The following is a 27,582-nucleotide window of genomic DNA, read 5'->3' as shown; positions in this document are numbered from 1 at the left end:
TGATCATTTTGTGAGGCCACATCGAAAAGGCTCGGATGAGCTTTCCAAAGTTCTACAAGTTGTGCCTCCATCACTTGTGTCCAGATCACACGCTGCACTGCCGTGCTGCGCCGTCTTTTTCACCGACGTTTACGTGTTTGCGCGTGAGCAGTGTGAGCGGCTCACGAGCGATTGATGATCGGGAGCTGCTCGAGGTGTTAATCGCTTCTCGTTACCCCACGTATACTACACGATGCACGATGAAGGCCAAAATCGGGCCGATCACCAAATCGGTCGCACGACTCAAAAATCGGCTCAAAATGGGCCAAAAATCGCACAGTGTAAGCCCAGCATTAGAGCAGCAATGTTTGTTCGCTCAGAGAAAGAAAAATAGGCTGCAAAAGTACTGGGAGGAATGGGAAAAGGGAAACACCTGGCTGGGAAAATACACCATAACACCTTTAAAGCGCACTGCACTGTGTGCCGGCGCACTTTTTCCATAGGCATGCTTCTAGTGGTGGGCACATGAAGAACATGAGGGGCGTGAAAGCCCGGGGAACCCTTAACCAATTTCTTGTCCACCAGGCCACGGCAGAAGCAGATATGGTATGTAAACACTGGTTTGTTGTTTAAACCCTCTGGTTAAGGTTAATATGGGCATGTGCGGTGAATATCAGCGCTATGTGGCCAGAAGTGTGATAATATAACTTATTTTGTGTAATAAACAACTGCAAGGATAGATGATTACAACAAATAGATCACTAATACATAAAAGTAATACATAGATGAATAATGATGATGAGTTATGATGCGTAATCATGGGAACAAGTGGGTTTACAAACCTGATTAGCTTTAGAAAAGCTGAAATAATACCTCAACTGAAGCCAGTTGTACTAAATGCACTAAATGTGCACAGTTACAAGAATGATTTTGTTCTATTGTTTTCTATTAATTTATATAATTTTAAGTTAAGCAGGACAGAGTTCTTTTAAAGAAAGATTTACTTATATCCTCAAAAGCTAAGCATGACAGGCTTCTGTTTAAGAAAGAGACCTGTTTTACTGTGTTAATGTTGTCATTTTGAGCTAAAAATAAATGGCTAAATGATCATTTGTTTCCCATATGGTCATATCACAAAGAATATGCATCTGCTTAAATCAAATTCAAGTCAAAGGGTTAAAAAAAATAATTTCACACACAAAAAAAGAGCTAGAAAATTCACCACACTGGGAAGGGTGAAGACAACTGGGTTGCCCGGCCCTGGCCACGAGGTGTCCCTTATTTATTTTTCAGGGAGTTGGCAACCCTAACAACGGGTAGTAGCGTATTTTTGCTGGACCATTTCAGGGAAGTTATTCAAATGTTGGAGTGGAAGATTTTGACTAAATGCACACTTTTATTAAAAAAACATCACAGGAAATTTATGTGGACAGGCCTGGTATGCTTTTAAATGCAGATGAGCAAAATAGTTTTTCTCCTGCTGATTCCGCTTCCATCGCATTATGCCAGCACTGCGTATGATGGATTTCTTTCTTAGAGTTAAAGCACATAAGCCCCACATAATGGACGTGGAGGAGATCATATTTCTAGGTATAAAACGGAGATTGGTTTGTACAGTTTAAGATTATATTCTAAATAATTTATGAAATTATATTTCACTAGTCATAACAGAGTATATTATATGGCTCAGTGTTGAGAGAATTACTGTGAGACTGCTGTTCATCATTGTCTGGATTATGGTCACTCTCTAATGTGTGTGTGTGTGTGTGTGTGTGTGTGTGTGTGTGTGTGTGTGTGTGTGTGTGTGTATAGAAGTAGTGAGGACCGGGAAAACACTGAAAGCTGGCTCAGAGTGGGTTATTTGTGGCTTGCCTTCAGCCGGGTACACATGAGCATTTAATGCGCTAGGACCGCTGAGTTAATTGATTAGCCCGACCAGCCAACCAATAAAAACAGTCAATAATGTGAGCCTAATATCATGAGCCAACTACTACACAACCTCTCTGTCACTTTAGTCCAATACATGTTCCGTTTAATGAGGTCAGTGTCAGCACAAACGGGTTCATTACCAGGCATATGTCGCTCTCTCGGTGTCCTGCAGACACATCCTCTGTTTCCAGCATTAAATAGTAATTGGTTGTTTGCTAAAAAAAACAGTCATGATGCAGAAGTTTTAAACACATAAAACTGTGCAACTGACAAGTTTCCATCATTTAGTGTGTGTGTGTGTGTGTGTGTGTGTGTGTGTGTGTTTCCTTCTTTTTTCTTGTGGTCCACTCATATTCTAAGGACTCCTCTTCAGTCTGCTAATAAGGTATTTCTGTGTATGCAGGTGTGTCTGTGTGTTGCTAAGTAATAACCCAGGTGTTTTGTGGGAAAGAGCAGTTATTAGTCTGCACACTTATGTTTAAATGAAAAACAACCTTGGCCAGTCAATTCAAACATCCTTTCGTTCAGCACTCCGGTAAGGTGTGAGGAGCCACGAGGCCTCTAGGGGTGGCTTTTAGAACTGTTGTCTCTATAAACACAATTTATTTGTATCCATTCAGTAGACAATTTGAAAGCTCTGTTAAGATGTTGAATCTCAAGAGCGGTGATATTAAAGGATATAAGTCTGTCTTTCTGCAGTGCTGAAGGCTTGGAGTTAGTGTGGTTTACCTTAGCCAGGGATGTAGCAGGAGGCTGCACAAACACTGTGTACTAATGAGAGGAATCTGCATGATGTGTGTGGGCGGACATGAGTATAATAAATCCCCAAAAGCATGCAACAGTAGGCGTGCTGATGATTAATAATGTTGATGGACATGTTCCGGCATTGTATGATTTTTATTTTTTTCCTTTTCCTCTGGTGTTGTTGTTCCTTTCCTTGCAAAAATGCTCCAGTGTGTCATGTTTGTTGCTATAGCAACATCATCTGTTTCTGCATGGGTGTGAGTGCCTGTCGATGAGGTAAAAAGGTAGCTGATGTTGATATGTCCTCCTCACCGGCAGTATGGGTGGGAATCACAGACGAGCTCACTGCCGCGGCACGATGTGAACAAAAGCAACGTTATCATGACTTTTAGTTTTTATGTACGAATCCAAAACTAACAACACAAAGCAGGGATTAAGAAAAACAGCCCAAAGACAGTAAATGCAATTGCCACAGTGAAGTGAAGGCTACAGCGCTACAGGCCTGACTGCTCACCACTGCCTATTAAAATTTGGTGTCTCAGTAGCTTTAACGTCACTTGTGTTAGCTCAGCGTTGGCATACTGTCTGCACAGATGTTTACAGAGAGCTGATGTTGTGTTAGCAGCATATTATTGGGGCAATCGTAGCTCAAGAGTTGGGAGTTCGCGTTGTAATCGGAAGGTTGCCGGTTCGAGCCCCGGCTTGGACAGTCTCGGTCGTTGTGTCCTTGGGCAAGACACTTCACCCGTTGCCTACTGGTGGTGGTCAGAGCGCCACACTGGCAGGGGCGCCAGTGTCCGGCAACCTCGCCTCTGTCAGTGCGCCCCAGGGTGGCTGTGGCTACAATGTAGCTGCCATCACCAGTGTGTGAATGTGTGTGAATGGGTGGATGACTGGATGTGTAAAACGCTTTGGGGTCCTTAGGGACTAGAAAAGCGATATACAAATACAGGTCATTTACCATTATTGTTTCCGTTTTGGATGCAGTTGCATTTCACCATTGTGCTCTTGCCCATTCATTAAATAAAAATAAAAGTAATGTCTGTACCTCCAGTCCTCAAAGCTGTAAGATCACGTCACCATTTTCCTCTGTATCCACCCGCTATAAGGCTAATTGCTCATACAGAAAAGCAGAGCTGCATGTTTGAATCTTTGTACACAGGCGGAGTGAAGACAGCATCAGGAACTATATACTAATTGTCCTTTATAAGTTATTTATTTAGAGAAATTAATAATGTATTTACAGAAATAACACTTTATTCCAAAAACACCTGCCTGCAACCTGGAATTGGCTAATCAGTCAGTCCTTAATTGGAACAAAATCACAGTTGACCATGGTCAGCTAGCATTAGCATTAGCTTTGCCAAAGCTGCACAGTTATTTCTACTGAAGAGTAGCAGCTCATCCATAACATCATTCTTTCAGTTGTTCTCTAAAATCCTGTCTGGGTTTAGTTTGAGTAGATGGGTTGATGTATTCTTCAGTATTTTGGGAAAATCTAAAGAACATCTTGCCTGCCTATATGTATGTTAGCTACAGTCTGCGGTAATGTGCACACAGGTTTAGTTCATATGTATAAAACTCTCACATTGCTAACAGACACAGTGTTACTGAAAGTAAGGAGCTTCTTATGAAACCAAGCTAGTAAACAAGTAGAGAGATTTTGGGAGGCAGAAAAAACTATTCAGAAGCTGCTGAATTTTTCCACAGAATCTGCAAGGCCGCTGAGCAAAGCAAACGTGGTTCATTCTCATGTCTTGAACATTTTTTATGATAGTTTTAGTATGAAAATCTACCAGTACAAAGGTACAAATTTAAGTAAGTTTTTGGCTTGAAAAATTCTCATCACAGTTCCCATTGACTAAATTAACACTGCATACCATGTTGTCTTAATTAAAACCAGTGAAGTGTGGTGCATGGCTGCATGTAACCTAAACAGGAAAAGGTGAATGAATTAAAAGGATAAATGAGACTGGAGTAAGCCCGGTGGTAATAGTGAGGTTGCATCCAGGTAAAAAGACAGGAAATGATTTCCTTTTAATATGCTTCTATTCTGGAGCTACCTCTCTGCCTGTCTTACCCCTGCTGTCACTCACCTTTGTCCGTTTTCCACTTTCTCCATCCTCGTCTTATCATTATTCTGCTTTCCTTTCTCCCTTCAGCTCTCAGAGTAGCATTACAGCTTTAAGGTTTTCTGTGCTTTTGACATATCTGTCACTACATTGTTAAGTAGGGAGGTGTGCAGTTACAGCACACTGACTTATAGCTTTTTGAGTGCTACTAGCTATGATTCGAAACTTGATTTACAGAATTTCTCAGCAAAAAGTTTACCTCATAACAGAAGTTACAGAACACTGTGGACAGATGATGTTTTCTCATTTCACCAAAATATATATTCAGCAAAAAAAGTTCTGTATGTTTTTAGGAAATCATAGTCTAGATATTGCCTTGTATTGCATTGCATTTTGCTTTTGGCAGGCATGGACACTGGGAGCAATTTAAAGCAGCTAAAATATCTTCTTTCAGACAAGTGAGGGAGTGAAATAAAACCAACATGTGGATGGCGAACTAATAAAAAAAGAAAAGAATTTTTAACGATATGAAACGACATCATCTTACCACATGTTGTAAATTTGAATTCAATACTTATAAAGACTCATTTCATGCTGTTTAGGTGACATTATGCCTGACTTCTGCATGTCATTGTCAGCCATCTTCATTATCACTTCCTCCAAGGTGTGACTGAAGTGCTTCAAGGTTCAGACATTTTGGGTGAAACTTCACTCTTTGCACGGCACACTCCAGCTGCATGCTTTTTCATTTAGAATGTATTTTTGCAGCTGTATTTTTGAGTTGAGCTCATGTATCAGCCAGTGCTGTGCTCAGAGACACACGCATGCACACATACTGGAGCGACACCGATGCTCAGTCGAATCAATGGCAGACACGCCAATATGTCTTTCTGCTTTAGAATGCAGATGTTTGTCTTTCAGTCCTTGGCGATCAACATGATCAGCTCAACCCCAGAAAATTGTGGAGCTGTAGCATTTAAAGGTCAACAACCAATAAGAGCCCTCTTTGCTGGAGGTCAGAACCAATCAGCAGCTCCCTGATGGCATGATTCATTTCACTTTACAATCTTTCACATTCCTGCATCCTCTCTGCGGCACAAACACAACTCATAAAGTTTGGTCCTGGCAGGGAGGTGACTGAACATATTAATGTATTTTATGACATCCGATTGTAAGCGTTCAAGGTTCCTCTGTCCTTTCAGCTTTCCCTGTAGGTGGTCATGCTGTTTCTCTGGTCAAGAGTTTGGTTTCATCATTGTGACGAGAGACTCTGAGAGACAGAGAGATGACAATTTAAAGAAAGAGACTGTCTGAGTTTATGTCTTTCAGTGTATTTTAGAGTTTTCTTCCTCAATCGATTCATTTTCATTCTCTTTGACTTTACTTACCTCTTTCGAATATTCCGACTCTCCCTCTGGCTGCTGACCCCCTTATACGTCTGTCCCGTGTCTTCCCTAATCCCATTTTCTCTGCTGTCACTTTGCCTTTTTGCCTTCTGTATGTAAGCTACTTACTTCTTGGCACCTCTCCCTATTGCCTTCCTCGCATCTCAACTTTTCCACTTTTTCTTCCCTCCTATTTCCGCCTCGTTTTCCTTCTTGCTTTCTTGTTGTTTTACTTTGTTTATATTTTTCCAATTTCACTTCATATCCAGTTTCTCCTTTCTTCAACTTTACCTTCTCTAAATTTACTAATCCTCCCATCTCCTCCCCTGTATCTCTTCCATTCAGCTGTATGATTTGGGCTCCCCGGCCGACTCGCAGTCCAGCTCTCCAGGCTGCCTGACCACAGATAGCAGCTGTGTCAACATGGGCTATCCATCCTGTGGCCACCGGGGTCGCTGTCACGGTGAGTGGGGCTCCTTCAGCTGCCAGTGTATACCCGGATACACAGGACACCAGTGTGAAGAAGGTATGCCAATTTTTTATTATTTTTGTTTTACATTATGCAATAAAATGTTGTTCTTGACAGTAACATTAAAAAGAAAAGAAAATCATCCATGTGGCCTCAAAGATCATTTACTCCCTGTTGACTATGTCAGATTACAGTATGTGAAACGAACACATATTTGGTCATTGTCGGACAAGGAGTTTGTGCTATCACAAAATCGCTCTAAATGCTAAAATGCACACGTCCTTCCCAGCTTATCACTTCAGCTGTGTCACATGGTACAGGCTGTTTCCTCCAACAGCTTCAAGGGATCCTGAGCAGCTTTATTTTCAGTGTAATGTTTTGGTCTTCAAGGCTATAGTAAACATGGCTGTCAGAAATTTTACGGTTAACATTCCCATAAATATTGTTGACGAGAACCCCCTGTTTTGTTACCGGGTAACCTAGACTGTAAAACAGAATAAAAGCTGTGTGGCTCCAAGGCCACAACAACTATGGCAAAGGACGCAGCAGCTGAGGGTGAACCAAAGCATTTAATAAATTAGCTGAGGATGCAAATACAAACATGGAGCACTTCAATTAAGCTGTTTTCACACAAGCAGCCCTGAACTTTTCCAAGAGCTATCCAGGGGAGCTGGATATGTGAACAAATACATCCAGGCTAGACGTTTTCTTTAACCTGCCAACTCCCGTATACAAGGTTTGTGTTAATGTAAGTTTGTGCCTGTGTGTGTGCTGTGCAATTAACACTAACAAGTGGGTATGATGTGTGGCACCTACCACATGCTGCATCCTGGCAGCGCCACGACACATCACATTTCTAGATGTCTGAACACATGTGAAAGCGGACTATTTCCTGCTGCGTGTTGCATGTGTGAAAGCGCAACTGTGGAAAATAACCCAACTTTATTCACCTGGAAATGCCAGAAGTTAATGTTTTAAAATAGTTTTAGTGGCATTCAGTTCATTTCAGTTTTATTTGCACAGCACCAAATCACAACAGTCTCCTGAAGATACTTTATATTGTAAGGTAAAGAGCCTAAAATAGCAGAGAGAGACTCCAACTATCAAGTGACCCCCTTTTATCAAGCACTTGAGACAGTGGGAAGGAACAACTCTATTTAAGAGGGACATAAGACCAGCTGAGAAACATAATCTCTCTCCAACATGTCCTGCGGGCCCCTTTAAGTTAGACATGCCCGAAACACATCTGTAATCCAGGAGGCATCCTGGGGAGATCCCTATATCACCTCCTGAATGACTGAGCTCTTGACCCTAACTTTACGGTTCAACCCAGACACCTATCAGAATGAGGTCTGCCTGCTCTCTTGTATGTTGTTCTTATTCTTTCAGTCACTCCCAGCAGCCTGTGGCTTTAGGTGAGGGTCAGAAAGTCAACAAGTAAATCGACAGCTTTAGCTTCACACTCAGCTTTCTCTTCACCGTAATGAACAGCGTGCCAAAGCATCTGTTAATCTCCTGCTCTGCTTTACTCCACTCTCACTTGTGAGCAAGACCCTGATATACTTGAACTCCTCCACTTAATGTGTCAACTAATCCTTAACCTGAAGTAGGCAGTTAACCCTTTTCTGTCTGAGAACCACAGCCTCAAACTTGTAGTTCCCGATTCTTAGTCCGACTACACTCGGCACAGCAAATTGTCCCAGGCTGAGCTGGAGGTCACTACTGAATAAACCCAGCAGGGTCACACCATCTGCAAAAAGTAGAGACGAGATCCTGAGACTACCAGACCTCACTGCTGTCACTCATTGGCAGCGTCTATGAATTCTTCCATAAAAATTAGGATGCGCTGCCTTGACTTTTAGGGTTTAAAATAAACAAATTGAATAATGGGGTGTAAGTAGCTTTGTGAAGCGATACCCGGGACATCGCCAACTAGCCATGACAATGCTCCAAGTGTATCGCAGATATATAAATGCAGGCAAGGATGACTCAAGAAGACACTAACGGCACTCCATCAGTTTCCAATCTCAGAAGTACACTGCAGTGTAATTTTTGTTTTACTCACCAAGCAACCTACCCTGCCCCTTGGCCTAAAGAAGATGGCTTCTTCTGAGCCTCTCTGTGCTGGTCGTGTGGTTGTGGAGACAATTGGCTTATTGCAGACTTTTATTGGACTGAGATTGGCTCTTTAATGGCTCTGGTCCTACGTGGCCTCTCGCACACATCCTTGGAGTTGAGGAGGACACCTTCAGTCATGCTTTCTGCTGATCGCAGCACACTAGTCCAGGCTTTACGGTCTTGTTTGGTTTCTGCCTCCTATTTCACAGTGAGACTCAGACACGACTCGAATGTAGAATCTGAAATCGTAACAGGTCAAGATTTGGTGTGCAGTCTGTACAAATGGTTCTTTTCTTCTGTTATGTCTTATATGACAAATAGCGCTCCGGTCGTTAACAGATTAAACCATCTGTGTTTAACATGCAGCCCAGTTCCAATTTACCCCGGTGGATTGCTTTGCAAAGTAAGAAAATTACAAGGAAGTCTCTTTTTTTTTTGGAATAAAACTGCAATGTGATGCAGTATTAACTGAACTGAACAAATGATAGTGAGTCACTCTGATCTTGTAAAACAAAAACTTGCAAAATTCACTATTTATTCTTTCACTCTTTAATTTAAATATTTGCCCTTTACTCTGTTGGAGTCTACATGGAAAATAAAAAAGAAGAGGAAAGGAAAACAAATACCCCCACTTCTACTTCAAAGTATTTCGTGTATTTGACAAGCCATCGTTGAATAACGTGAGACTGTTGGTGTAAAATTGATGGTGTTGTTATGTTTTTATATAAACAGCCTGTGGCCGTGAGAGGCAAAGTAAAATTTGAGATGGAGTTTTGGGAGCTTCAAGAGGACATGGCTGATCAGCTGCATATTCCATGCCTAGAAGCACCCCCCCCCCCCCAAAAAAAAAAAATTGATTTGACATTTCCTTCAAGTGAGCTCTCATGAACCACTCGACTTTGTCAAAGTTACAAGGGAAGGAGACAAAGAAAAGGAAGAGGTGTGAAAGCGATAGAAGAAAATTTCACTTGCGTACGCCGTGAGATGGAAGAATGGCTTTGAGAGTTTTAGGTGTGCTTGGTTTATTCTGAGAGGCATGCACAAAAACCACTTCTGTGAAAACTTCAAACTCTTAGACAGAAGAACCCAAGCTAAACCAAACATGCATATTCTATCTTGTGCATTTAACATAGTCTTTCTGTCCCCAGCACCGGACTTTTTAAAACTGATTTAGCTGAAGTGACTTGTGGTGTCTTCTCTGTGGAGGAAAGCAGCATCCAGACTGTCTAAGAATTATGTTTTGCACTTGAAATCCTGTTTAAACGTAGCACTATGTGGCTGACCTCTGTGTGTGGTTATGTGTTTGTATCCACCAACACCAGAGGTCCCAGAGTACTCCTTTGATGGCCACAGTCACGTGCGTTACCAGTTGGCGTCCCCGCTGCCTGCCCGGAGGACATGGATCCAAGTCCTGGTTCGAACCCGTAAACACAGCAGTGTCCTTTTCAGTCTGATCTCAAAGGAGCAAAGTGAATACTTACGTCTGGAGGTGAGTGCAGGAAGATGGAGTCATCACTTTTCCTCACTTTCAGAATTTTTCATAGCAGGTTGTGAGTTTGGGTTTGGCTTTGTTGTGTGGAAAGCAATTTTATTTTACCTTCTCGCTTCATGAACAGTTTCAGATTCTGCTCTACTCTTTATCCTGTAGCAACTGCAGGCATTTTCTTTATCCACCCACTGCTCTTATGACATGCACTTTCTCTTGCTATAATGATACCTATGCAACAGACACTTTTTGAAAAGAGGTAAAAGCAACAAAAGTAACAGTTAACATAATTTGTTTCTGTAGCCATGTGTGAATTCATCGTAGTCTAAAGAGCTTGGAAAGAAAAGCGTCTGGACTTTCTTTAAGATGTTTCATCTCTCGTCCAAGAAGTTTCTTCAGTTCTAAGAGCAAATGGTGGAGAGTCATGACCATCTGTCTTCTCTGTCCAAAATGTGAACGTTGGCATCCTCAAAGGAGTGACCTTTATCCTTAAGATGCAACATCCGAGTCTTGTCCAGTTGAGGTGGCTCTTGTATGTTGTGCCATGCGTTCATGAAGTGGCTCTTTGGTCTCTCCAATGTAGACACTGTACAGCATACATTAAGTTTGCTTTTTTTTTGTCTTTTGGATGAACTGGTTTTTGTCTGAGTGTATGGCTGGGTCTGAAGTACACTGGGAAGTACACTGAAGTCTAAGGAGCTTGGAAAGAAAAGCATCTGGACTTCTTTAAGTTGCTTGAAGACCTCTCATCCGAGAAGCTTCTTCAGTACACTGAAGTACAGTCCCAGCACTACTCCTTCGAGGATTCCAACGTTCACATTTTGGATAGAGAAGACAGATGGTTTGAAAGAAGAGTGAAAGAAGCGTCTATGTCCACTGTGAACAACCATCTTTGAACAGAGGCGGCGGCTTACAATCCAGTTTCCTTCCCAGACGCCTTAACGCTCACTCACATCCTGGGCCATTTGACCTCAGTAAATCACATGATAGGGGGGTAGGTTTCACAGTTGGTTCACCCGAAACCGCGGCTGATTGTGACCCACACCCGTTTTCACATGTGATTAGGTAGAGGATCAATAGGGGGTCCATGACACTCTTGGGGACCCTCCCATAGGGCTTAAAATCTGGGACTCTCCACCAGTTGATCTTAGAACTGAAGAAGCTTCTCGGATGAGAGGGGAAACATCTTCAAGAAACTTAAAGAAGTCCAGACGCTTTTCTCTCCAAGCTCCTTAGATTCCCAGTGAAGTTTGGTAGGACAATGAATCTATTTGCATTTTATACAAAGCTATCACCTGAATTTGTACACTGTAGGGACAACTCACGTAGGATCAGACTGATTAAATATTTAAAAGTAAATAGACATTTATGCTCATTTGTCATGGTCACTTATGTGAATTCAAGACCTAATGAGCCAGACAAGTCAACAAAAAGCACACAGCTTTCAGTGAGACGCTTTGGCCAACCACACAGATGTGACAGGAGTAAACAAAGTAAACAACTTTTTGTCTTTTACCTTTGACTTCTTGGGGCCCCCACCTAAGGCAGTGAGAGGGAAATCATCACAGGTGTACATCTCCTGTTTCCAAACAACATTTCCTTTCAGGGCAGATAAAAGACATTCGAAACAACCAGAAACAGATGCATGTCTTTACTTTAGTGTTTTTGGTTTCTCAACAGTTTTTTTTCCAGCTGTTAATATCCAGATGTTCACTTGTTGTTGTTGTTTTGTGTTGTTGCATGTCTTCTTTTTAATTAATGTTTTCCATCCATCAGTTTATAAAATGAAAACAGTCACATCATTGCACTACACTAATCTTAATCATCGATGGAACATATTAAACCTTGGCCGGGCCTGTAGCGGCTTACCAGTATATACAGAGGACGTCTGACTTCTGACACTTGTTTAGAATAATTGGTTTGTGTGCAAACAACTGCAAATTATTATTATTATTGAATAATGTGAATAATTATTATTATTTGTTAGGAAAATGGGAAAGAAGTGCAGCATCTGATTAAAACACTTGGAAACATACACAGAAATACAGCATATAAAGTAAAGCCAGACAGAAACAGCCTGAATTCTCTTACACAAGTGTTATTTAGTCTGTGTTAAATAGACTTTAGGAATCGTTCTCCAGCCTTCAAAAGGCTTCTTTGGGTGATCACACACTGCTTCAGTAATGTTGAGCTGCAGGCTCTGGGGAGGCCAGTCCAGGACTGATAGCGTTCTGTTGTGTGTTTGGCATCATTGTCATGCAAGAAAATAACGCTGTTGCCAATCAGATGCTTTCCAGATGTTATTACTGTACATGGTGGATCAACATCTGATTTCTCTGTATGCATTTTCCACCGTGTTTTACAAACGAGTATAGATGCTCACCGCGCACCTTCCCAGTTCTTTACTCGTGCCTTTCCCTGTCTTTTGCCCCACACTCAAACCACACGTATTGATCAAACATCTGTGTCTTAAATGATGATGATTATCCATACCATGGCAGCCGTTTAAATCTCCTCTGATCTCCATCTGTCTATCCTTTCTGTTCATCCATTCCCACACTCCCTCCTAAATATCACATTGCTCCATCAGCACAGCCACATGGGGAGCGAGTGCACATCGTTTATCTATCATAAATAGTGCATTTATTCCTGAGTGCAGAGCAGTGAAACATTGGAAACCCTGCTGAGTTCTTGGTGGAAACATAACCGTTTACTGCCTGCTAAGATTATATTTTTCACTGTAATAGTTTTGATTGCTTTTAATCAGAGGAAGAAATTAGTATGTGTTACTCTTGGTTGGATACACTGTTACATTGTGAGGAGCCCCTTCTGTTTGTGTATGGCTTCACATCCAACAGTATGCTTAGTAAAAGATATTACAAAGCATATTAGGCTCTCTTCTTTAAATGACTTTAGTCTCTCTGATTACTGATAAAGTTCCTGTTTTTTGAGCCACTGTTTTTTGTGCTGTAACAATTTTACGTGCATGAAATTCAATTGAATTTACAACAGTAGCCTCAAGGCACTTCATACTGTGAGGTAAGGGCCTTACAATATTAAAGAGAAAACCCCAGAAATCAGATGAGCAAGCACTTGGTGACAGTGGGAAGAAACAACAGCTCTGTTTTATCAGAAAGATAGTGCCTCTGACAGAACCAGGCTCGTGGAGTGACAGCCATCTGCGGTACAAACTGGATGCCCTGGTGTTGTGTGTGCAGTAGCGTCAACTTCCGTGTGACTGCTTTCAACCGGAGGACAGTTGCATAGGTCACCTGGTGGTGGAGGGGAATCTGCCTCCAAACAAGCTTGGTCTGACTTGGACTGCCTGTAATCACTCTCAGGCAAACTAATGAAGGTGTGCTATTAATTCATGTTTAATTTATAAACATAGACAGGTTTCCAACACTGCACCGATGAGCACAACTCATCTGCAATGTGTCTCGATAATCGCGATAGGTGGAAAGGGGATCAGCTCTTTTGGTTTCCAACTGGTTCTGTTCTGGTTATATTGCTGTATAAAAGCTGTCTATGTAATTTTGACGTTCTGCAGCAACTTCCTTCAGGAGTTTCTTTTCATAGATGGCAACAGATTTGCAGCTTTTTGACGGGTTTACACGGTTAATCGCTGCATTATCACAAACACGTTGCATGTAATTGGCAGTATGACTCAATTATTGCTGATTTTTTGCCATTTTGATGCACCAAAGTCATTTTGAAGACTAGAGCTGGTTGCAGGTGGTCACGGGACTGGCCCCCGTCTTTTAAGCCATTGTTTCTCAACCTTTTGGAGCCATGGCACATATTTCACATTAGAAAAATCACGTGGCACAGCACCAAACAAAAATGTCACAAAAAGCATGATCATTTTTCCCCATAGACCAGGCACAGCAGAATTGGCTCGGTTTGTCCCCAGTATACCTTTGTTGCCTTCTTCTGACCACTACTCATGCTAGGAATTTTCTCCGGGACCAGGTCAGACTGACTACTATTCCTTTTCACATATTTATCTATTGCTATTACGCGCTGTGTCGCCTCACAGCATGACTATTATGTAATTTCCTCTCTGTCTTCTTCTGTTTTACCTGCAGTTGGCAACACATTTAATTAGAGCAGGTAGTTGTACTGCCCTCTGGTGGAAGAGAATGTAATTGTTCTCCCCGTTACTCACGCCGATCGCTTAGAGTACTAATCAGGTGGAACCAGATAATCTTCCACGGCAGACCTGATCATTTCTTGGGAAACACTGTTCTAAGCAATGATTTCAAAGGCAACGAGGTTGCTCATCCATTGGACACTGTCAATAATAATTTTGGTCATACCACAGTCTCCAACCAGTGTTTGCCCCAGTGTGACTGTAGTGTGATGAGGATGGTTCAGGGTCACCTGATCGAACCCTATCAGATTGTCAAAATGGAAAGTTTTAAGCCTAATGTTAAAAGTAGGGAGAGTGTCGACCCCTCCAATCCAAGTTGAGAACTATTAGCAGCTCTAGGAACCACAAGTGAGCCTGCAGTCTGAGAGTGAAGTGCTCTGTTAGGATGAAGTGATACTATGAGGTCTTCAAAATATGATGTGGCCAAATTATTGGAGACTTTGTATGTGAGTTGAAAGATTTTAAGTTCAATTCTGGATTCAACAGGGAGCCAATAAAGGGAAGATAATCATGTTACTCTCTTCGGTACTCTTGCTGCAGCGTTTTGCTACCTGAAGGCTTTATAGAGAGATCTGAAAACAAACTGATAATACTGAATTATAATTTATAATATAGTTCAGCCTAGGAGTAATACATGCATGAATTCACTTTTCAGCATCGTTCTTTTCACTACTTTTAGTGATACTGTCCAGATTAAAGAAAGCAGTGCTGCGTATTTGTTTAACGTGCATGTTGAAGGCCACATCCTGATCACAAATGACTGCAACCTTCCTTTAGTGCTACTATAGGCCAAGGAAATGTCATCCAGAGACGGTATCTGCTTCACAGATAAATATTATTTAATATAATCTACATTGCAATGAAAATGTATAATATTCCTTTAAAAAAAGCGCACATAAAATAAAAAGGGTGTAATAAAAAGTATTCAGTGACTAAGTTTGTGTGTGAGGAAATCATCTTGCAAATATTAACACACATAAGTTATTTTAGAGCAAAGCTTCACTTACTTGTTTTGAATTTCTCATGGTGAATAGAGCAACAGGGAACATCAGAAGTATCTGAGGTAGTTTGCAGCCCTGCCCTGAGTGAAGGAGGATTTTTAGGAAAGGATAGCCACAGCCTCTCTGTTCTCTACTTAACTGTTGCATTTGGGATCCATTCGTGATGTTCATAATGTTGAAATTCAAACCTAGAAGACAGCCAAGCATCTCTTATTACTCAAACAACATCAGACGTTAGAATCCAAAAGGAAGAGTCACCGTGAAAAAGCTTTACTCTTTTCTTTTCATGTACAGGGAGTGCAGAATTATTAGGCAAGTTGTATTTTTGAAGAATAATTTTATTATTGAACAACAACCATGTTCTCAATGAACCCAAAAAACTCATTAATATCAAAGCTGAATGTTTGTGGAAGTAGTTTTTAGTTTGTTTGTAGTTTGAGCTATTTTAGGGGGATATCTGTGTGTGCAGGTGACTATTACTGTGCACAATTATTAGGCAACTTAACAAAAAACAAATATATACCCATTTCAATTATTTATTTTTACCAGTGAAACCAATATAACATCTCCACATTCACAAATAAACATTTCTGACATTCAAAAACAAAACAAAAACAAATCAGCGACCAATATAGCCACCTTTCTTTGCAAGGACACTCAAAAGCCTGCCATCCATGGATTCTGTCAGTGTTTTGATCTGTTCACCATCAACATTGCGTGCAGCAGCAACCACAGCCTCCCAGACACTGTTCAGAGAGGTGTACTGTTTTCCCTCCTTGTAAATCTCACATTTGATGATGGACCACAGGTTCTCAATGGGGTTCAGATCAGGTGAACAAGGAGGCCATGTCATTAGTTCTTCTTCTTTTATACCCTTTCTTGCCAGCCACGCTGTGGAGTACTTGGACGCGTGTGATGGAGCATTGTCCTGCATGAAAATCATGTTTTTCTTGAAGGATGCAGACTTCTTCCTGTACCACTGCTTGAAGAAGGTGTCTTCCAGAAACTGGCAGTAGGACTGGGAGTTGAGCTTGACTCCATCCTCAACCCGAAAAGGCCCCACAAGCTCATCTTTGATGATACCAGCCCAAACCAGTACTCCACCTCCACCTTACTGGCGTCTGAGTCGGACTGGAGCTCTCTGCCCTTTACCAATCCAACCACGGGCCCATCCATCTGGCCCATCAAGACTCACTCTCATTTCATCAGTCCATAAAACCTTAGAAAAACCAGTCTTGAGATATTTCTTGGCCCAGTCTTGACGTTTCAGCTTGTGTGTCTTGTTCAGTGGTGGTCGTCTTTCAGCCTTTCTTACCTTGGCCATGTCTCTGAGTATTGCACACCTTGTGCTTTTGGGCACTCCAGTGATGTTGCAGCTCTGAAATATGGCCAAACTGGTGGCAAGTGGCATCTTGGCAGCTGCACGCTTGACTTTTCTCAGTTCATGGGCAGTTATTTTGCGCCTTGGTTTTTCCACACGCTTCTTGCGACCCTGTTGACTATTTTGAATGAAACGCTTGATTGTTCGATGATCACGCTTCAGAAGCTTTGCAATTTTGAGACTGCTGCATCCCTCTGCAAGATATCTCACTATTTTTGACTTTTCTGAGCCTGTCAAGTCCTTCTTTTGACCCATTTTGCCAAAGGAAAGGAAGTTGCCTAATAATTATGCACACCTGATATAGGGTGTTGATGTCATTAGACCACACCCCTTCTCATTACAGAGATGCACATCACCTAATATGCTTAATTGGTAGTAGGCTTTCGAGCCTATACAGCTTGGAGTAAGACAACATGCATGAAGAGGATGATGTGGACAAAATACTCATTTGCCTAATAATTCTGCACTCCCTGTAGAAGCTTCAGTCAGCGCTGACCATGGTCACAGAGACAGCTTTATATCAAATATATAGATGTATGTTATTTAAATATACAAATAGTAGGTATAATAGTTTGCAGCCCAAGAATTTTAAGAATTGGAACTAACTTTGATACATGCAGATATTTCACATAGACGTAGTCAAGATATTAGCTTATTTGCTGATATTGATTATGACCACACTGTTACTTAAGTACTAATTTATACTGCAATTAAACAAAAACCCACAAGAATTATCTTGTGGGTTTTATATAAAAACATTATATTAAATTATTCCGTGGCAAATTTAGTCATTTCGAATCTTTCATATAAAAAGAAAAGTACGAACCATTACACTAAGTAATTATTTTTGAATTAGCTCACGAGCTCCAGCATGATTTTTGGACCATCGGCCTCGACTTAACCAACCAGTAAATTCCTGCGCTCAGTGTTTGTGTTCGTGTCTTCAGAATTAATATTCATCGTAAAGGGAGCGTTGCTCCTCTCTTCAGTCTCATTACCTCGCAGTGAGAATGACCCATATTTTGGCTCACTGGGATCTTTGCTTTCTGTCACAGTGAGTGAATGCACACGAACACACCGATTCTATGGCACTAATCTTCTATTGACTACTGAGATAAAATGAAGTAGACAGGAGCTGAATTTCACTCGGTCGTACTACATTACGCATAGCAATCTTTTGCTGTATATCACAAAGTGGGTTTATATCACAATTACTACGGTAAAGAAATAGTCTGAAAACTTTGAACTTATTTATTTTTAGCTCTTTTTTTGCAATTTAAAACTAAAAGACTGATGTAGATTTTACCCTTTCACCGCTTTAATTTTCACTTTTTGCCAGCTTTGTTAGATATGCTTAAATTTAATTATACCTAACCATGGACATAATTAAAGATGTTATTATTGGATTCTCTAGTACAGTGCAGATTTTATCCTGCACATTTTCTTTCCTGACTATTAATGTCTCAAAGGTAGATGAAATATTTATTATTCTTTTCAAACTTTGCTTTTGTGACCAGCACGATGACATTTGCAAACGTGATTACAAATTAATCACAGGTTATAAAAACAAACTTTAAAAAGACCTTTGAGGCAATAAGGCAAAAACTTTTATTACCCAGGAATGAGGAAAAAAATGTGTATGTGCTTCCTGAGTAACAGCTTGGGGAAAAGTGCTGACAACTTAGCCTCTCGCAATTTATTTTTTAACATAAGTAATTGTTATTGAGAAAGTATTGGAGGGCCGTGTTGGAGCTCGAGTTGCAATCACACTATAAGCGTAGTCCAGTGAACCATGCACGCCTGCTTTTTCAGGTGGGCCCACCCACGTCGCACAGCAAGCTGGACATTGGATTTCAAATGCACTCTGGCTTAGTATAAGTGCTCCATAAGATGTTTGAACCAGGCATTAGCAGCTCAACATGACTGATTAGCGTACCATCACAATAAGTGGCTCAGCCACTGTTATTCATCATATAATTACACATATAGTTGCTCTTAATAAAAAAGTTTTCATAGATATTCATCAGACTTTGTATTTTACCACAAAGTTCGGTTACCATGTCAGTAGTGTGGCTGCAGAAAGCTGCACCACTCGAGCAGTCACTCTGTCATCCAATCATCCTGCTTTGTCTCTGTTTATATTCACGCACTGAGTTGCTGCACGAAACTTTATAGGATCAGCCCGTCTCATTGACGGGTCTATTATTAACATATTGAGCTCTCAAGTGGGGTGGTAGCAGAACCAAAAGGGGTAAAGGGCAGGTATTACGACATGGGAAGACAGAACCAGCATGAGATCATTGATGTTTGTATGACATCCCTAGCAGTTCCTTTCAGATTAAGGAAAGAAGGAGCTCATAAATGACGATCAAAGGTCATGTCCTTGTTGTAAAAACCAAAAGCTGCTTTTTCTCCACAGTCCATGCTGCATAGTATCAAATTTGCATCAACTTGCAGTTTATTTCTAAATGACAGGCTATTCCTTACTGCTTGATGGCTTGATGACTGATTAAATAAGACATTAAAATCTTGCTGGGCAAGAAGATGCTTTGCAGTTTTAATGCTTCATTAAGTTCACGCTGTTTGGCTCATTTATTTTTACAAGGCAGATTACCTTGACCGCAGGATGACAGACAGAATGACATCCTGAACTAAACTCATCAGTTGCACAGCCAGTCTCTTTCACATATGAAGAATTTGTGATTGATCACGTTATAAAGAATAGAACATGCACTTCTGTTTAAAATGACCTCGTTTAGTGAAGATCATGTAGATTTTTTCCTAAAATTGACACCAAACTGGAGCTTGTGGTGTTCGTGGAGAGTATTAAACATAAATTAAAGTGATCTGCCTTTAAGCTGGTAAAAATGCAAAACGATGCCATTTGCTCAACAGTTTTTATTTTTAATGGCAAAGTTGATGTGTAGTCCCGAAAGCATCTGACTGCAGATTAGGTCTCTGCAGACAAGCAGATATGGGTGCAGAAGGGCAATAACAATTGTACGAATGCAAAGTGGAAGCTGGTATTGAGCATCAAATTTCCTTCTATTCCCTAGTATAAATAAAGTTGAAGAAAAAATGCCTTCACTAGTCATATATGCACACAATCTACCTTCACACACCATTATTTAATCATGAGAACTGGGGAGATTAATGCATCATCTGCACATGTCTGCAATACTAAAGGCTGCGGCGCTGAGAGCAGTCTGTCGCTGGAAGCATCTGTGGGGAATGGAAGGGTCCCTGCAGTGGGACTGTTTACTGAAAAATGGAGTTGCACACCTTCACACACACCTAGTGCAAAAACACAAAGACACACTATCAAATGCACTCAGTCACATACCACCCAGGGAGCGGAGCAGGAGCCAAATTGCACCACTCCGTTCAGCTTTAATTGGGGGTAAAATCAGGTGGCAGTGAGTGTGTCTGGTTAGAAAGCTCTGCCCCAGTGGATTCTGAATATAATTAATACTTCATCACAGAGCCTTGAAATGAGCCACGGTCCTCCAACTAAACAACCTTGGAGCCATCCAACACTTTATCCAACTGAAGAAACGACCGTGGGATTGATGGAAAATCCAAAGATGGGCAGAGGAGGAAGGACTGACGTGACAAAGGGAAAAGGAGGAAAAAGAAAGAAGACTGCGAGATCAGTAGACAGTAGACAGCTACAGAGGCTGTTTTCTTTTTGACAAAGTTTTCCTCCCCAAAAACACTTGTTAAATCTTTATTTGTCGAGAATGAGTGAGAGAGTTAATGGTAGCCACCCACTTCTCCTTCACATCTCACTTTCTTTGTCTCAGTTCCTCTGCCCTTTTCATCTCAGTCCTCTGTTTATGTGGCAGCAGTGGCAGACAAAGATGGAGGGGAGAAAATTATGCTCAGTGGGACACTTGGAGGAAACAGTTTGAAATTGAAATGAGGACGACCCACCCACCGCCCAATCCCTCTTAACACTGCATATGGACATGTTCTATCCTGGTTTTCTTCTCCTTCTAGCTGAGTTTCATACACACACACATGCAGACACACAGCTTCCTGGACGGATTTTTTTTTTTGTTCAAATGAATATTGCTCTGTGATAGACATGTGGTGAGCATCACAGCCGAGCCAAAATCTTCATCTCGAGATCTGAGCCTTGAAGAGAACAGCTTGTTGTGTAAACACGGGGGAAAGTGCTGGTGTTCTCCCTTATTCTCCTCTCATCCACGAAGTCGCTTCCTCCTTTTGTCTCTCCCATTCCTCACAAGATTGTACTGGACAACCACGCCTGTGTGTGTGTGTGTGTGTGTGTGTGTGTGTGTGTGCGTGTGCGTGTCTGTGTGTGTCAGTGCTACAAATCAACAAATTGCAAGTTTAAATGCCAGCTTTCAATGTTCTCTCATTTAATATTTATTCTAGGCCCAGAGCAAAAGCAGAAATGACAATTACCTTTTTCCCAGGGTGTTTGTAATTAAATGGTAAGACACATGTTGTCACTGCTTAGGGAGTAAAACTGGCCGTAGGCGTTCTTGTGGTAGAATCCGATTGCTTGATATGAGAAAGGTTTACCTGAATGCACGTTCTGGTCATACAGTCATTAAACTGTGTTGGGAAATTTCTGTTTTGGGAATTATTTATTTTCCCCACGTCTAACCCCCATGGAATCGATCTGGCTTATTGGCCTACTGGCCAAATTGTCCTATTGATCCAATCTTTTAACATCCTTGTGGAATCTTTTCTTTCTTTTGATCCATTAGCTTTAAAACCTGAAATTTGAACTCAGGTCAGCACAACATATTTTCCCTCTAATGGCATCCTGCCATTAAGAGAGTTCCTCTGCCAAGGAAAGATCTCTTTGTTTCTTTGTCTGCAAGAGTACACAAAAACCAGGCTGAATTTCATGACCTCCCATGAGGAAAAAAGCCATTAAATTTTGGTTTCTTGGCCTCAGTTTCAATTTGTTTACTGGGATTTTGAAATCCATGCTGCTCAGACTTCTGCCAATGCCCCAAAACAAAGAGGCTCTATGTCATTTAGTTTATGCCCACTAAGCACTGAAAAGTACACTTGAAAGGTGCTCGAAGATAGACAAACGTCAGCTTTGCTTTGCAAGAAAACTGTTTTCAGAGGAATCGTTTCGCAGGGAGGTTGACTGATAATCCCTTGAGAGCAGGTCTCTGTAAGGAGAGATATACTTAGTGTTTTCACATTACCTCCCCCAAGCAGGTTTTGTTTTTGATAGCGTGTGTGTGCGTGCGCCATTCTATCTGTAAACGTGATCGCTCAAAAAGCTTTGATTGAGGTGCAGAGTGGTCATGGTAACAATCCATTAAACTTTTGCTAATATCCACCGATTTTTCTTGCTCAAAAATTGACAAAAAGTGTAAAAAGGCCAGAGTATGACCTCTGACCTCTCCTTCAAGGCCAAAGTGATAATAATGGTAGACAGATCTATTTATTTAAGTTCTGTTTCTTACTGTGATTGTTTGTATTGACAGCATATAAGCAGGGAATGATATATGGGGATTCTAAATATCACATTACTTTGATCTCTGACATCTTCTTTAAGGTCAAATAAGTCCAAACGTTGATACAATGTTTTTTATCCAAAATTGTACTTAAAATGCTACATCGTCTGTTTTATTGGCAACATTTAGGACAATATGCTCTTATATAGGGATTCTAAATATGAAATTATAGTTTACATCCACATTTCATGTCACATTTGCACTTCACATCTGCGTTCCTTTCAAGCTCACCTCAATATATGTCGTGTCCTTAAACAAAGTGTCATGAGAATTAGTTAGAAACATACTGCAGTATAATGTTATGTATGAAGCTCAAGTTATTCATGTCCAGTTATTTACAAACCATTGGCTACTATCCATTTCCTACTCCGACAGTACTCCTATGCAATCAAAGTAGAAATCCGTCATGTTAGTCTGATTTTAATGCACTAAAAACTTACCTTTGAGAAGAACAAGAAAACCCAAAATGAATTTGTAGTACAAAATATAATCCTGTTTGCTTAAAAATCAGAGAGTTCCAAGGCAAAAACTGCTGCTGACTGAAAAGAAGGACTTGTTTCATTTGCCAGAAATCATCTTTATAATCCACAAGACTGATTCTGTGGACAGATGAGACGAATTTGAACTTTTCTGACAGTTACATAAAACTAACCTCATTTGATAAAAAGAACATGGTGATGGTAGTGTGATTGTCTGGGTGTGACTTGCTGCTTCAGAGCCTGGACGAATTCCAGTAATCGATGAAACAGTTAATAGTGATCAGTTCTGAATTCTCGGGGTAAATGTTGACATGTTCTATCTTTCTCATAGTTGCGAATCAACTGGCAGCTACACTTTTGTGGAAACAGTTCAGATCAGAAGATGAGGCTCGAGCTGAGCAGGAAGAGGATAACATTTTAGCCACATGCTGGTGGCGCTGTGTCTTTCCTTCACGTGTTTGCTTCTTTGGTGAAAGGAACTCATCTCATCATTTTTTTTTTTCAAGATGGCAAATCAGCATGCTGGCTTCCACAAACCAGAGCCTGCTCCTGTGTATATTTATTGGAATTAGTGTAATTTTACAATACAATACAACTTTATTTGTATAGCACCTTTAAAAGACCAGTGGTACACCAAAGTGCTTTACAATAAAAACAGGAAATTTAAGACAATAAATAAAAGACTATTAACAAAGTACCACATATGTCATCAGGTTAAGGGCACTAATTATACAACAATAAAAGGGAATATAAGAACAAAGTTACTAAGAACAGATATAGCTAAAAGATAAAGTACATAGATAAGAAATTGAACCAAATATAAAACAGGGACGCTAACTAGATGGAAAAGGTATGTTGAATAAATGAGTTTTTAAACGGGATTTAAAAGATAAAACGGAGTCTGACGCAGCGATAGGAAGGTTGTTCCACAGATTCGGTGCAACCAGGGCAAAAGCACGGTCACCCCTCGATTTAAGTCTAGATCTAGGCTGAGCCAGGAGTAATTGGGCTGAAGACCTGAGGGCTCGCCCAGGGACATATAGACTAAGAAGATCGACAAGATAACGAGGGGCTAAATTATTTATAATTTTAAAGGTGAGCAACAATATTTCAAATTCAATGCGATATTTTATGGGTAACCAATGCAACTCAATAAGAACTGGGGTGATAGAGGCATGCTTTCTAGTGCCAGTCAGGAGGCGAGCCGCAGCATTCTGGACAAGCTGAAGCCTGTGAAGGAGTGCGGAGTGAAGACCAAAGTAGAGGGAGTTACAGTAATCCAATCTAGAAGTCACAAAAGCATGAATGAGCTTTTCAAGATCTTTATGAGGGACATAGTGCTTAGCCTTAGCAATAAGGCGAAGTTGGTAGAAGCTAGATTTGATTACTGAAGACACTTGTTTGTTAAATTTGAAAGAGCTGTCCAGCAGAACCCCTAGGTCACTAACTGAGTGGGGGAAAGAAGTGGCAAAGGAACCAAAGGTATCGGCTGATTTTACACCAATTAGTGCAGATTTATGAATGAAGTATTCTTTTTTTCTAATAAGTAATCTCAAAAAAATGATTGACTGTACCTTTAAACGCTGAATTCATGAATATTCAAGTACTTTTCAGTTATATGCATCCCTGTGAAAATCTACGTACACCACATGATTGACCAACTTGTTGAACCACCTTTAAAAGCAATCATTTGAAGTGTTATTCTTTGTGCGGCTTTGTCAGTCTCTCATATTGTTGTGAAGGAATTTTGGCCCACTCTTCTTCACAGTGTTGCTTTAGATCACTGGCTTGTTGCGTGAACCAGTTTCCACCAAGCTTTGGTTGTTAGATGGTTGCTACTTCCTCTCTTACGTCCTGTGGAAACAGTAATGGCGTCCTTAGTTTTTCAGTCTCCTGCTGGATTTGTAAGGCTTATATTAATCGTCCTGTTTTCCCATTGCAGATCTTTCAGGGCCTTCTATGTGTTTTCTACAACCTTGGGGATGGGGACTACAACCTAACACTGCCCACTTATCGACTCGACAATGGTGAGTGGCACGAGGTCTTCCTAGATCGCCATGACAATGAGATGACACTACGAATGGATGGCGGCGGAGGACAGCGTGAGGTTTCAGGACTGCAGGGCCGGAGCCGAGAAATCATCATTGACCCCACTGTGGTGATGCTGGGAAACACTTTCCCTTCAGGCATCAACAAGAGCTTCCAGGGTAGGTGGTTACAGCATTAATCTAATAATACTGTCTCTCGGTGTCTGTCAGTCATGTAGATTTTGGATTTGTAACTTTTTTATGAGCAGAAAAAAAAAGTCTCCAGACACCAGGGGCTGAATATGTACGTATATAAAAACATGCATGTATTTTTTTTCTACACAAACTGACATTTGTGAAACTAGAGCATGTGTGCACACTGGAAGAAATAAGTTTACCCATGCTTTCTCAGTTTAGCTGCACCACCTCTGAGCTTGAAAAGATTCAATTTTCCAGAGAAATCTTTGGGGAAAAAAAAAAAATCAGCTTTTATTTGTGCCCTCCATCGACTTCTTCTACTCCTACAACAGTGCTGATGTGCAGGTTTTCTTAGTAGCAACACGTATCATTCAGAAGAAGACAGCAGTGTATAAATGTTGACAAGGCTGTGCCGACATATACAACCAATGTGGCGACCATACACCAGTAAAAACACTAGATGAGAAGGACCAGAGCCCCACCTCCTAATCTTAATCACCTCGCCACACCGTCTGCCTTTACAAACAATTGTGAAAGAACGGGCTGTTTTAACCCTTGTGTGGTGTTCGTATTTTTGTTACTCAGCCAGTGTTCATGGGTCTGGTGGACCCGCTAGAGTTTTGGCTTTCCAAATTAACACTATCAAACAATTTTATGTTAAATTACTCAACAGATGTTTACTTCATCCCAATTACAAGACATATGAACAGCAAACATGGTTAATTTTTTCCCTTTACCTTTGTTAGATCACATTTATGAATTAATGTGCTTCTCGTTTTTTTTTGTTTTTTTTTAAATAAAATGTTATAAAAAAAATAAATCAGTTATAATCAAGTGAAGCGAGTGGAAAGACACAACACATTTACACGTGAAGCAATATGTTTCACAACTAAATGGGACCAGCCGCTCATCAATGGTGATATTAGGCCCAGGGTTGTAAAACAGGGGAAGGTGGTGCACACACTTATCCCACACTGTCCTGATGGCAGCTAGCTTGTCTCTCTGCCGTTGAGCTGGTCTGTTGTCTCGGTTATCAAAACGAATAATCCTGGAAATTTTGTGGAAGTTTTCCAGAGACATTGATGCACGGAAAGGTTCGTGCCGGTTTCTGCATCCCACAGGGATTCTGTGGATTCCCCTTTGGACCTGAAAACTCCTGCAAGGATGAGAACCCCAAAGTTGGCCTTTGGGGTTCTTAGATGAATTTGGTCCATCTCCTTCCACCTCTCTCCAAAAACACACCTTCCTTCTAGATTACTGCAATCCAGAAAAAATTTCTGGATGGAATCTGGGATGAAAAGCTCAAATGAAGACTTGATGTCCTGCACATGAGTAACTGTCAGCCGTGTTGGCCCTGGCTTATCACAGTAACAGCTCTGCAGGGTGGCTCATTTCTTGGGCAAGAAGACCATTCAATTTCACCAGTTATTGACATCCATATTTCTTCACTTGCTGTCTGGTGGGCTTGTTCTGGTCCTGGAGCTGGCTGCTGATGGGGTACTCGTCTTCGTTTTGTTACTAAATGATGCTCAACCTCCTCTTCTTCAAAGTCACTGTCAGACTCTGAATTTTCAGAAATGTGAAATATTCTGAAACCTCTTTGTCAACATCATCATCCGAAGCCTCTCTCTCTTCCAAAATCAATTGGATGGCCCTCGCAGCAGATAATCTTTTGCCATCTTGATCAGTTGTGATAAAGAACCACACTGGCAAAGTCTTATTTATAGTATTATGCCCCTAATTTGCAGGTGGGACAGGGTATGAGAAAATAAAATTTGGATCCCTCAAGAAAGAGGGTAAAATGTGCGGGAATGTAAGAGCAGACGGTGTTGATAGTTGAATTTTCAACAATGTTGCAACTTTGTGCGGAGCAGGAGGGGAAGAAAACACTATCAGCAGCACCAGAAAGGAGGAGGACAGAGTGTGGGAACACAGGACCTGCACTTTCAACACTTTTATTAGACCTGGGTCCAGTGGACCCGAACACCTTGTATGTAATGTAAATGCGTGGGGGGAGGTACAGTATGCGGTCATTGAAAATTAGTTCGGATTTATGTTCTTCACAGAAAATAAGCCAAAGCCAATGAATTTCAGGTTGAAAAAATAATTAATTGTTTAAAGAGCTCTGGGAACTTGATGGTATGGGCCTCCATAGCCTACAGTGCCTGTAGGTGTAATGTGCAGGTGGCTCAGAACGTTTGGTCATACAGTGTAGCTGGTTACCAGCAACTGAAGCTTCAAAACAAAAGTGAAGGGATTGTACTACAGTAAATTAATTATATCGTCTTTTTGATGGATGAAAAAATACAACATAAATGCCAAAATATACTTGACTGTCATTAAGAGGACACGGCTTTAGAAGATAACATAGAAAATAGTGCATGGACACATTTCTGCCTGTGTGCCTGCAGAGGATTTTAGATGTGAATTTATATTATTTTATAGGTCTGGCCCCAGGTGTTAAGAAATGAAAATCTGAAATTATTTTGTATCTTTGTAATATGAGCTCCTAAGTAGCACTTCCCAGCCAGGCTTATAGTAGTTACTTTGGATTCAAACTCAGGAGCTGTGGGGTACGTCTGCTCGGGAGAGACCGAAGCACAACATTCTGCAAGGACAACAAGAAGCTTTTTTGAGTGACCCTCAGAGCA

The 27,582-nt window shown here is 41.0% G+C and overlaps 1 protein-coding gene across 1 annotated transcript in view; it reads left to right on the top strand.

The window, feature by feature from the left end:
• LOC147338539 (neural-cadherin-like) overlaps positions 1-27,582 on the top strand; it is a 326,059-nt gene that overhangs the window by 251,204 nt on the left and 47,273 nt on the right. Inside the window, exons 31-33 of the mRNA XM_086300701.1 lie at positions 6,455-6,635; positions 10,019-10,185; positions 24,649-24,913. Coding sequence (XP_086156827.1) covers positions 6,455-6,635; positions 10,019-10,185; positions 24,649-24,913 — 613 coding nt within the window. The remainder of the gene's footprint in view (positions 1-6,454; positions 6,636-10,018; positions 10,186-24,648; positions 24,914-27,582) is intronic.

This window comes from Aulonocara sp. 'chitande type north' Nkhata Bay, linkage group LG1 (assembly GCF_057382095.1).
Source record: "Aulonocara sp. 'chitande type north' Nkhata Bay isolate Kocher_YH1m ecotype deep benthic linkage group LG1, A_spYH_male_GT1.1, whole genome shotgun sequence".
NCBI lineage: Eukaryota > Metazoa > Chordata > Actinopteri > Cichliformes > Cichlidae > Aulonocara > Aulonocara sp. 'chitande type north' Nkhata Bay.
The sequence above is the reverse complement of the archived record's forward strand: the minus strand, read 5'-3'. Positions and strand labels throughout refer to the sequence as shown.